The following is a 12053-nucleotide window of genomic DNA, read 5'->3' as shown; positions in this document are numbered from 1 at the left end:
TGTACGGGTTAGGGACAAGAGGGTGCAGAGTCTTAACCCGTTCATTGACTGCCCTTAGGTCCTGTACCAGCCGATACGTGCCATCAGGCTTCTGTACGGGTAGAATGGGAGTGTTCCAGGCTGACTGACATTCCCGGAGAATACCATACATTAGGAATCGATCTATAGTTTCCTGTAAACCTTCTCTGGCTTCCCTCTTGATTGGATACTGTTTTACTTGCACTGGGCCTTTCCCTGGTATAAGCTGAATAGTAATGGGGGTGTGGTGGGTGGCCTTTCCTGGAATCCCTGATGCCCACACAAGGGGGTACACCTGGTCTTCCCACGGGCTCCATTCTGGGGCTTGCATGGCTGAGGGTTCAACTGCAAGGGTCATGATCCATGCATTCTCAGGGGGTAAGGTAAGGGTTATTTCGTCTTCGGTAAAATGCAGGGTGGCACCGAGGCGAGAAAGTAGATCCCGTCCCAGCAGAGGTGTTGGACACTCAGGGAGGTATACCAGCTTGTGGGATATAGTCCTGTTTCCCAAAGCGCATTCCGCTGGGGCATACACTGGGCACTTGGTGTCCCTGCCTGTGGCTCCCACCACAGTAAGGGAATCTGCTACTGGCAACTGAAGAGGCTGATTTATGGCAGTTCGGGCAGCTCCAGAGTCCACTAAAAAATCTATTTCTGAGCTTCCCACCCCATCTTTACTTGGGGTTCTGGGGGTAGGGTGGTCCGTCTCCCCTGACACCCCTATTCCTGCTCCACCATCGCCATCATAGGGGCACCCCCCTTTTCTTTTCTTTTTGGGCACTTATTTTTTTAGTGTCCCTCCTGTCGACACAGGGCACACTGGTTGCAACCCAGTCATCTCTCCTGCGGGCCCGGACGGTCGCGTCCACGGCCCCTATCTCCCCGGCCACTTCTCTTAGTGCCGGGCTGTACCGCTGTTACCATCAGTCTCACTTGCTTTCTCTCCTTCTTTGTCTCTCTCAGACTATAAGCTCGGTTTGCAGTCTCTAAGATTTGTGCCATGGTCATGTCCATTAAATCCTCCTTTTTTTGTAACTTTCTCTTAATATCGGGCTGCTCTGCTCGTAAAAATTCCCTTAATAATTGACTCAGTTGCCTGATCATCGGGGTCTGCATTAGTGTTCTGTCGAATGGTGTCCCGAATACGCTGTAGAAAGGCCCCTGGGCTTAATTTTAAATCCTGCATTACTTCATATGGCTTTGCCCAATTATTATGTCGGACAGCCGAGTGACGGAGTCCATGTAAAAGCAACTCCTTATAGAAGGTAAGGCGGGTCATATCCCCATGATCATTTGGATCCCACCTGGGGTCTGCTCGGGGGACTTGTGCATCCGGGTCAGGGACATTAATATGATCCTGGTCGTACCGTCTCTGCACCTCCTCCCTTGCCTTGGACACAACCTGTTGTCTTTCAACCTCAGACAAAAGGGTTTGCAGGAGGATGTTACAATCATCCCAGTCCGGCTTGTGACTACTGAGCCACCCCTCAAAGACTGATATAAACCTGCTTGGGTTGGTGGAAAACTCTCCTGCCTGTGCTTTGAAAGCAGCCAAATCCACAGGACTAAAGGGCACATGAGTATAAACCTGCATAGTCGTGGCCAGATGCCTGTCCAATCCAGACCGGGCGACTTTAGTTTCGGTGATTAAGGGGTATAGGCCAACCATTGGGGACTTACAAGGTGTGGGTGTAGGGGCCGAAGGGGACACCGGCTCTGCCATTACAGTTGGGGTCTGGGGACTAACATTAGCTGCTACCGAACCAGTCGGAGTCAGATTACAGCGCTGTAAAATATCTGGTTGAGTACATAAAGTCAGAAACAAATGCGCATACATATGTTCATTCCATTTCCTTGTTCTCTGACAGAACAGGAGTAACTGAAGGATCGTGTTGTAATTAATTGACCCTCCTGGTGGCCACCACTCCTGGTCCTCTAGTTGATATTGAGGCCAGTCAACTGTACAGAATCGTTTTAATTGGCTCTTAGTCATCGGATCTGCACCAAATACCTTCCAGTTTGCTAGAATGCACTCTAGGGGCATACACCGTGCCCTAACCCCTGAGCTCTGTCCCTGTCCCATACCTACAGGGTAACTCTGGGCGTCCCCAGGTTCCAACAGAGCATATAATCCGGATTTTAAAAGGTTCCTACCTTATCCAAGGGACCGGTTCTTCACCGTGGCCTGCAGCTGCTCCTCCCCCATGTCTAAGGGACCGGTTCTTCACCACCGTCCACAACTGCTTCTCCACTATATGAGTGCGTTGCACCGTTGTGCCCTCTGGGGTCGATCAAATCGCGTCTCCTACGAGGCCCCCGATGAACCGGTGCGCGCTGGGCGTCGGTTCTCGCCACAATCCTAGACCTCCAGGAAGGGTCCAGGCAAGGCTAAATTGCAGCCTCGTCGCCCACCCAGGGACGCCAAAAGCTGTTGCCGGCACCCAGTGCCGAGAGGCTGAACAACAGCTTGAGTGGTTCGTTACCCGGTGTGCTACACCCAATAATCACAACGGGGTGGAGAAGCAGAAAAGTTTATTTGCAGCTGCAAAAAGGTACAGGGAGAATAAAATCTCAAATCCTGCACACAGAGCAGGAAGTTACACAGGCTTTTATACATCCTTTTTCCCAGCGTACTTATCCAAAGCAAGCTGCCCCAAGTATCCATATAGCCAGCCAATCCAGTTCCCAGCTAGTTCCCTGATTCTCTGTATCATTTGTTAAACTATACATAAAGCAGCTTTATTCAGCATTGTTCTTCCATATCTGCCCTGTTTGGCCTTGCTTAGTTTCAGGCAATCTGACTCTGCAACATATTGTTGCAGATCCTCAGCATAACTGCTGTGTGTGCCTCCAGGTGGGGGGGCCAAGGACACTTGGGCCTAGTACGCAGAGCTGCTGCGAGTGCCTCCAGGCGGGAGGGGGGCCAAGGACACCTGGGCCTAGTGCGAGGGGGCTTCATCGACAATTGTGGTCTTCCATCCCCTCGAGTTACCTAGTGGCCATGCCCCAGTGTCCCCAACATGGGTTTAAAAAAGAGCTCACTTCAGTTTGTGGTGTGTGTGAGGAGCTGGGAGCAAGAGGTGCTAGGAGCTGAGAGTGAGAATGTGGACTGAGGTGTACAAGCATTATCAGACACCAGGAGGAAGGTCCTATGGTGAGGATAAAGAAGGTGTTGGGAGGAGGCCATGGGGAAGTAGCCCAGGGAGTTGTAGCTGTCGCACAGCTGTTCCAGGAGGCACTCTAGACAGCTGCATTCCACAGGGCCCTGGGCTGGAACCCAGAGTAGAGGGCAGGCCTGGGTTCCCTCCAGACCTCCCAACTCCTGGTTAGACACAGGAGTCGTCGACCTGGACTGTGGGTTCAGAAATATGGCCAAGCTGAGGGCTGCCGTGAAGCTCCAAGGCAACCAAATCCACCAATAAGTGCAAGACCCACCAAGGTAGAGCAGGAACTTTGTCACACTATTTGTAATGTGATATGTTGTATATTGCCTCTATAGAAAGGCATATGCTGTAATTATTTTACAGTGTACATTCTGCTTTAATATATATAATGCTTTATGATCTGTAACTGTTGCTGATTTGCGGCAATAAAATATGTTGTTAGTTGTAGTGACAAAGGGAAAATTCAGTTATTCAAGTACCTTTAAATATGATGATGATTTTATTTGTTTGTTTTTCCCTTTTTGATCCAGGGATTTCATAGCATTTGAGACATAAATTAAGAGTCACAACAACCCAGTGTGATAGGTAAACATTACTATCTCCATTTTACAAATGGGTAGACTGAGGCACAGAGAATTTAAGCTATGTGCCCCAGGTCACATAGTTAGTGGTAAGGGAAGGAATAGATAAGAGGACTCTTGATGCTTTAAGGACTACATGAAGCTTTTTTTTTCAGTAAAGAGTTTTGTGTGCAATAGTCTGCAAGAGCAAGTATTTTCCATTTGTAGTTTTGTTTTTTTTTTTTTTTTTTACTCTCCCTCATGGGAGTTCAGTCATGTTGGCCATGGGAGTCAGTTGTTCAGCTGCAGGCCACGGGAGTCAGTTGTTCCATGTCAGTTGGAGGCTGAATCACAGCAATTTAGAAACAAGCAAATTGTATCTGAACGATAGAGAAGTTTCTTCACTAATGAAAAATCCTCTGGGGCCTATGTTTTACCTTCTTTATAAAAGCAAGCTTTCCTGATGTGACTGTCCAGTTCTGGGCACCACATTTCAGGAAGGATGTGGACAAATTGGAGAAAGTCCAGAGAAGAGTGACAAAACTGATTGAAGGTCTAGAAAACATGACCTATGAGGGAAGATTGAAAAAATTGGGTTTGTTTAATCTGGAAAAGAGAAGACAGAGGGGACATGATATGTTTTCAAGTATGTAAAAGGTTGTTACGAGGAGGAGGAGGAAGAATTGTTTTTCTTATCCTCTCAGGTTAGGACAAGAAGCAATTGGCTTAAATTGCAGAAAGGAAAATTTAGGTTGGATATTAGGAAAAACTTCCTAACTGTCAGGGTGGTTAAGCACTGGAATAAATTGCCTTGAGAGGTTGAGGAATCTCCATTATTGGAAATTTTTAAGAGTAGGTTAGACAAACACCTGTCAGGAATGGTCTAGATAATACTTAGTCCTGCCACAAGTGACCTCTCAAGGTCCCTTCCAGTTCTATGATTCTATGAATGTTCTGTGTACCTCCAAACAATATCTCATTCCTCACATTTGACATTGCTGAGAATATTAGATGTGTTTATCCTGTCCCCACTGCTCCACCAGTGATCCCCCTGCCACCCTTAATATGCTGTCTGCTTTTCTCACAGTTATCTTCTTGCCACTCTGTCCTCCTTGAACTGGCCCACAATGTAACTATCCCTTTTTGCACTCAGTTTCCTCCTAGAATCCTCACTTTATTAAAACATATATTATGAGGATGTAGCCAACCACCTCCTGACTTGGATGTTGTATACCTTTTCCCCACCGTCTGTATCACTTGTCTTTTTTGTGTTTGTATAGCACCTTTAGCACATAGTGGGAGCTATCAGACACAAATAATTATTATGATAATGCTGTCCCTGTATGTAATGGAACATCAGCTGGCTATTTAGTCAATTACACTGGTTCTCAATAAAAAAGGGGAAAAGAGGCATAAATATGCCTCCTGTTATTTATAAGCAACTTTATAATCTATTTCCTTCTCATCCAAGTCATTATCCCCCTCTGGAGGTATTAATTTGCTTCTTCTTGATGTGAAAACTAAAACTGTTCATAACTTTTCTTTCCTCGTATTGCTCCACCATTTCAAACATCTTTAATATTTTTTTCTATCAAACTTTATAAAGTGATGTTAAAATATTTTGATTGTAGGTGGCATAAAGTGAATATCTCATAAATAACTGGATACAAGTGTCAGTTCCAGTTCAGATACCTGCTCTTGAAGGAGTTGTATGTATTATTTGCTTTGCAAATGATAGAAAGACACAAGGACACTGCCTGAAGGGAGACAGTGTTCGCTAGCCAGCCCTCCCTAGAGTAACAACAGTTTCCGGAGTGGAGCGCCAAAGGTAGACAAGAGAAACATAAATCATGGGACAGTAGGTCAGGTACTGAACAATGAGCAAATATTTTGGTGAGAAGGACCGTAAAGAAGGATTCCTTAAAGAAGTGAATTTTAAAATGGGATTTATCTATTCTGATTTTGCTACCCGAGCACATTGTATTTCAAGCTCTAGATACATTGGACATTAAAATTGTATAAACTCCTCTGAAATGTGAAATATATCCAATATATCTTAAAAGCAAACCTCCTAAAAAGAAAACCTTGTCAAATTTCAACTTTACTAATTGTGCTCTGACCTAGGTAAATTAACCAAGTAGATTTAAAAGAATGTCATTCTTGGTGTTATTTCATTGTTATTAACTCAGCTAGCTACATGCCATCAATTCAGCAAATAGCTTACAGAAAAGTACTAGTTTGGAGGCTGATCCTGCAAATAGTACTGTTCCTAGTGCTTACAATAAATCAGCCTCCCAAGTTGCAACTTGAAACCAAAGAGAGGGTTTGTGTTGTGCTATGACTGAATTTAAATCTGCTATTTTGTGTAATAGGAACAATTTTTTACAGTTTGTCTGAAGAATTTTTAATTTAAAAAATTGAACTTTGATTTTAGTATGAATCAGATCTCTTTTCTTTGACAAAAGTAAATCCTGTCTTTGTAACTTGGTTAAATATTTAAGTGTTTCAAAAATATTTAGCTTAGGAACTCTCTGAATCTTTGCTTTAGTTTGAGCTGTATCCCATTTACTTTTCTGTATTTATTTTTTATAAAATGCAAACATACACAAAGTTTTGTCTTGAATAGTGAATGCATTTTGCAAGCATGTTCTTTTGACATCTGTAAAACAAGATGTTACCACTTTCATTTATTTTAGATTGGAGTGGCCAAATCAGTTCTACCCAAGCATATCAATAATAATTTTGCCTGCGGTTTTTCACTACTGCATTGACATGAACAGTGTGAGCATACAAAAGAGCCAACTTTGCATGTGACCTATCTGTAGCTTTAGGTCCTTGATGTCTGCAGAAATTCCTCACCTCCTGCACACATATTTAACTACATGTATTTGTAATGTCAAACTAAACCATTTTATTTTGTGGTATTGTCAGGTTGATCGAAGGGAGCTGTGGTCATGTGGCATATCCTTGCCGTTTCCAAAATCCTGATGCCAGTTCTCAGCTAGTCATTCCTCATCGAGTCTTTGCTCCATGGTGCCTTAAGGATCGTTGTGCAGAGATCCTTCTTGAGCTGATTCCTCAGTGCCTGTCAGCTGCTCATGCTATATTGGGTACCCACCCCTTTTCCAGGATTGATGTGTTGATAGTCCCTTCCAACTTTTCCAGTCTGGGAATGGCCAGGTACAGAAACTTCTCTAATATAATTATTTTGTTTTTCTGTGTATAACTTTCTTATTTTGCAGCATCATTTCACTGTTCTATATTGCACCTTGGCCTGTCTACCAGTCAGACAGGGTAAGTTGGGGTATATCTGTGCAGCCCTTGGAAGAGAGCCCCCCAGCCTGGTTCAACAGACTTGGTCTAGTGGGGCTCACCATAGCTCTCTGAGAACAGCTGTACAGTTAGTGCTTTGAGGTTGCCTCACCTTCACAGCCCAGGCTCCAGCCCAAGCCACAACTTCAAAGCACTGCCTAGACAGTTATTTTTAGAGCTCTAGAGTCCGTCAGCCCCAGGCTGGGGGGTTCGCTTCTGTGGTCTGTGTAGACATACTCTTCATGGGCACATCTGCATTTGTCATCTGTGCTATTCCTCAGATGGCATGGGCAAAGTACTCACCCTTAGTCGTGAACCAGTTGCTCCCCTTTTAGACATTGAAGGATACTCCTCTGGTGTGGTCAGCCTGTAATGATTTGAAAATTGAAAGCTTTCTTATGTATTTTGTAGGCTATTAGACCAAATGATAGCAAGCCTTTATTTGTTCCTGCTTGCACTGATGGAGTTAGTGTAAATAGCTGCATCTGGATTCCTTTTATCTAGTAGGTAACAATGCCAGCTTCCCATCAGTACTAGCTTGCTCCACTATTCTCACTGAACTGATGTTATAGATATAATTTTGCTTCATGCAGTGACAGTTTATTTGCATCTCTTGTTATGATCTTCCTCTTTAATAAGGCATAGGGAAGGGAAATGTAAGCTCACTGAGCATTTGCCTCTGAGTTTTTCCCCATTATCCAAATTAAATTTCATCTCTCTTTCCCATTCATTTCTATACTTTGATGTTTCTGTCATTTTAGGTGTTTTCTTCTAGTAATGTTTTCCCCATTATTTCTCAGCAAAACAAGGGCATATTAGAAAGCTGACTCATAAGCTTCATGGGGTTTGTGTGGTTTTATCTGGCCAAAACTACTAATCCTGAAAACAGAATAAGGGCAAACTGTGACGACAGATATAAGCTAGTATTTATGGAGTTCATGGATATTTAAAAATTGATTATTTTGTTTATATCTACAATATAATTTCAAATGATTTAACTATATGAAGTGTTTCTGTAGAACAAACAAGGGAATACCTAGCAACTAAAATCCGTCTTTTACCTTTACATTTTCTAAAGTCTGCTTAAATCAGTAAAGAGGCAATATTTGCAAACAGCAGAAGATCAAATGCTGCTGCTATTTGTATAGTGACGACTGTGTCTTAGATGCTTTTAGACCAATATAAAGACAAAGCACATAAGGATAGATATAAAGGGGCATGGCTTAGAGCAGCGGTGTGTCCAGGTTGCTGTTGTGCTCCAGCAATCCTCACCAGCCAGTGAGACCCACAGGGGCTGTTGTTGGTCAGGTGTGAGTTAGAACAGCTCTCAACCAGCCTCCGGACAGGCTCCGAAGATTCTGCTTCTTAAGTTCATCTCCTTACCCCATATAGGTTTCTAATTTTTATTTCATTTTTAATTTATCGTAGGAAAGCTTAGTTAAGTAGTAAATCTTGCATTTTGTTCTGTATTTTGCTGAATGTATACCTATTCATGTAGATTTATATTTACAGTTTGTGTGAAAAAGGGAGAGAATGTTTGTTTAATTTTGACCTCGTTGTGTGCAGGAGGGGAAGAGAAAAATTTAGCTAGCATGTAATATTATATAGCTCATGGTATAGATTTGCTCTGTTTTATAAATATATTTTTTTAAAAATGGAAAGTAAAGTTTAAGAATTAAATTATCACCACACCTCCATTCAACATTTTTAAGGGTCCGCAAATGAAAAAAGGTTGAAAACCACTGCTATAGGGGAAAGGAAATATATAAATGTAAGTGGGGGAATAGTCCCGCTATTGTGGGGAACTTTTCTGGCTTCTGCACTACTCCAATGAAGTAGGCTAGCAAAAGGATCCGAGTCCTCGCTCCCACTTCCGTTACTGCTCTGCAGGCTGCTTCTGTGACTGCTCCCAGCACTGACCTGCTTCGTGGGCTGCTTTTCTGGGCCCTCTGGCTCTGGTTGCTGCAGCTCTGCTCCCAGGACAGGGTATGCTTTCTCTGGGCTGCTTTTCTGGTCCCTCTGGATCTGGCACAGCTCTGCTCCCCAGCTTAGCTTGAGTCCCTGCTTTCTCCTTAGCTTGGCCCTTGAGGACTCTGCTAGACAGGAGAGTGGAAGGGGAGTCCTCGTAATCACAACAAGGCTGGGCCCAGGATTCCTGGGGGCTTGACCCCCAACCCTGCTGTGGTCACCTAGGACAGGGCTAGGGTGTCCCCACTCCGGGGTCTCTGACCATTACATACAATTTAAAGCAAATGCAAGTTATTCAACAATTAATTTTAAAAAGAATAAGGAAAAATGGGAAAGGTTAAAGGAAACACATCAACCTGCTCTGTGGCAGGGAACATCACAAACAGTGTCTCTGGAATATCAGGGCAGTTCAGTCTGTTCCTTGCAAGTCCCAGGCCTTCTTCTCAGGCCCTGGCTATGCTGCAGGGATGCTGTGTGTTGGACACTTGCGTGTGGCCACCACCAGAGCTCTCAGGCTCTAAGTGGTAGGACCCTTCTTCCCAGTGTCGCCCCTGCCCTGTCGGGGTTACAATCCAAGCCTGGCCTGCAGAGCCTCTTGGCTGAGGCGTCTCCCTGTGCTGGGCCCGCTGCCCAGGGTCCCCCTCGCTTTCCCCAGCTGCTCACCGCACCCAGCTCTGGACTGCTCCAGCTCCACCACTCAGTCTCAGCACTGCTGCTCCGCCTCCAGCTCCCTGGGCTGCTTCTTTAGCCCCTCTGCCTCTGGTTGCTACAGCTCTGCTCCCAGGACGGGTCTGCTCTGCAGGCTGCTTCTGTGACTCTGCTCCCAGCACTGACCTGCTCCGTGGGCTGCTTTTCTGGCCCCTCTGGCTTTGGTTGCTGAAGCTCTGCTCCCAGGACAGGGTCTGCTTTTTCTGGGCTGCTTTTCTGGTCCCTCTGGATCTGGCACACCTCTGCTCCTCAGCTTAGCTTGGGTCCCTGCTTTCTCCTTAGCTCAGCCCCACTCTGTCTGACCCAGGCAAGTCCAGCTCACACTGAGGACGACACCCCCCTGGCCTCCTGACTCCCTGATTAGCCTGCCCGCCCTGTCATTCAGGCTGACCTGGAGCATTGGCCTCTCCCCATTGTTCCTGGGGACTATCAGTCTCAGGGTCCTGATTTCCCATAGACCCTTCCCCTTTTGGTACTGGGAGTTAGCCAACCAAAACACCCCCACTGAATGTTAGTAAGGGGGCAACAGTCCCCTTACATAAAGTGAAGGAAGGAAAGGAGAGAGGGGTAGCCCAAAAGTTCTTGTGGACCTGATAATATCCTTGGGGAAATCAGAGCCTCCAATGCCATATATCCCTTCCTCAGGGAAAAGATGCCCTTAGGCTAGTCTGTTGCAAAACCATCTGTGCTTATTTGGGTCATGTTTGGTGTATTCAAAATATAGCTATAATTGTGCCCTCTTTGTGGGGGAGATGAGAAAATTTGTGCTAATAATTCCTTATGCTTATTCTGTCTCTAATGGTTGTCAGTGCTAAGTGAGCCATATCCGTGATACAAGTAAATGATGAAAGAAAGGCCATGTGCATTTCTTGACAGTTTTCATTCAGAGGTTTGTCAAGCAAAGGACATTAATATTTTTTAAAAGAAATAGTTTTCAGTTATTTAAATTTCAGGTTATATTTGCACAGCAAAAGAAATGATAATGGGGCCCATAATAGTTTGCTTGTTCTTGTTCTGTGTGATTGTGCAAACTGAGGCCTGTGTACATTGCAAGTTGCTTTAATGGTTAATTCCTGCCCATTCCAATCATAATTACCTAAATAACTTACGTTTAGGAGTAAAATAAGTGCAAACCCGTACTCAGAACCTCATAACAAGTTTGACTATTACCTTGAGTTATAAAGGGTGCTGTACCATTAATTTTTTATCTTCAGCATATCTGTAGTAGTATAAACATGACATAGCTTGCCAGCACAAAGAAACTGTTGTTTTGAGAATTCTAATTGTACTCCTGTCTGCCAGGGAAGGAAGCAGTCATAAATTTCAGTCATTATCTTAAGTATCTGGGCTTTACAGCATTTGGCATTTTTCTTTGTCTGTTCCTCATTAGCCTATAGTTACTTGGGTTTTCTACACAAAGTACTTTATTTTACTTGAGGGGGATGTTGCCCTACATTCCAGAATGGTATGAAATTATAACAATTCTTGCACAGAATGACTTAATTAGGAGCCTTAAGTTGTTCTCTTCCAAATTCAGAAGAATTTTCCATAAAGACCTGCTGATGCCTTATGGGAAAAATTCTGGCTGAAAGACCATTTATTTTGCTCATTTTCTGTTCATGTCTTATCATGTTTCTAAATTTACTATGGAGTTGTGTTGAAACAGGGGTATGATTGCTTAGAATAATATTCACAATAAGTGATTCAGTGGCATTTCTCCTGATTTCTATACCAGTATGAGAGGCGAATCTGGCCCAGATTCCCTCATTAGTAACATGTTAATCCCTATTAAAAAAAATTGTGACAAAGAATTATGGGCCAGATCTTTATAGGTATTTAAAACCCAAAAAATGATTTAAATGTGAGCTAGGCACTTTTGAAAATCCCATTAGGTATCCGTCTGCATCTTTAGCAGCCATGTCTACAGATTCAGCTTCATTTTTCTTAAAGAATTGCTGGTGCCTGATAGCAAGTTGATTCTGTTTAAAGACTATTCTGTCAAAGTCTCTTCCCTTGTTTTTTTTTTTTCTACTGAGGACATTTTATATAAAAACCAAACGTTTTCAGTAAGCATAACAGGGGAAGAGAGATGGGGAGAATGGTCTTGAAGGAGAATGTTTTTCAAAAATTTCAACAGGTTTTCTTAAAAAAATAAGTAGCTGCCCCTCCAACAGTGATAACAGAAGACATAACAATATAAGTTTTCTAGTTAGTTTTTTCCGTGAAAGGAGATCAGTTCCTCTTACCCTGAAAGGTGAGCACCATCCATGTACTCTGAGAGCCAAAAATCTAGTAGTCTTAAGCCATCAGGAATAGGACATCA

At 43.7% G+C, this 12053-nt stretch overlaps 1 protein-coding gene and 1 long non-coding RNA gene across 2 annotated transcripts in view; one reads left to right on the top strand and one right to left on the bottom strand.

Moving 5' to 3' along the window:
- AOPEP (aminopeptidase O (putative)) overlaps positions 1 to 12053 on the top strand; it is a 391354-nt gene that overhangs the window by 106922 nt on the left and 272379 nt on the right. The window contains exon 11 of the mRNA XM_084629083.1: positions 6674 to 6922. Within this exon, the coding sequence (XP_084485209.1) occupies positions 6674 to 6922 (249 nt within the window). The remainder of the gene's footprint in view (positions 1 to 6673; positions 6923 to 12053) is intronic.
- On the bottom strand, positions 7358 to 10092 carry LOC311521019. The gene is made up of 3 exons (XR_014711761.1): positions 9686 to 10092; positions 8975 to 9147; positions 7358 to 7421 (listed from the first exon to the last, which is right to left on the bottom strand). It is a non-coding gene; the product is annotated as an uncharacterized lncRNA (long non-coding RNA).

Source organism: Lepidochelys olivacea (genome assembly GCF_965140295.1).
Source record: "Lepidochelys olivacea isolate rLepOli2 genome assembly, chromosome: 5".
In the NCBI taxonomy this organism is placed as follows: Eukaryota; Metazoa; Chordata; order Testudines; family Cheloniidae; genus Lepidochelys; species Lepidochelys olivacea.
Note: the sequence above shows the minus strand (reverse complement) of the source record. Positions and strands in the feature narration are given on the sequence as shown.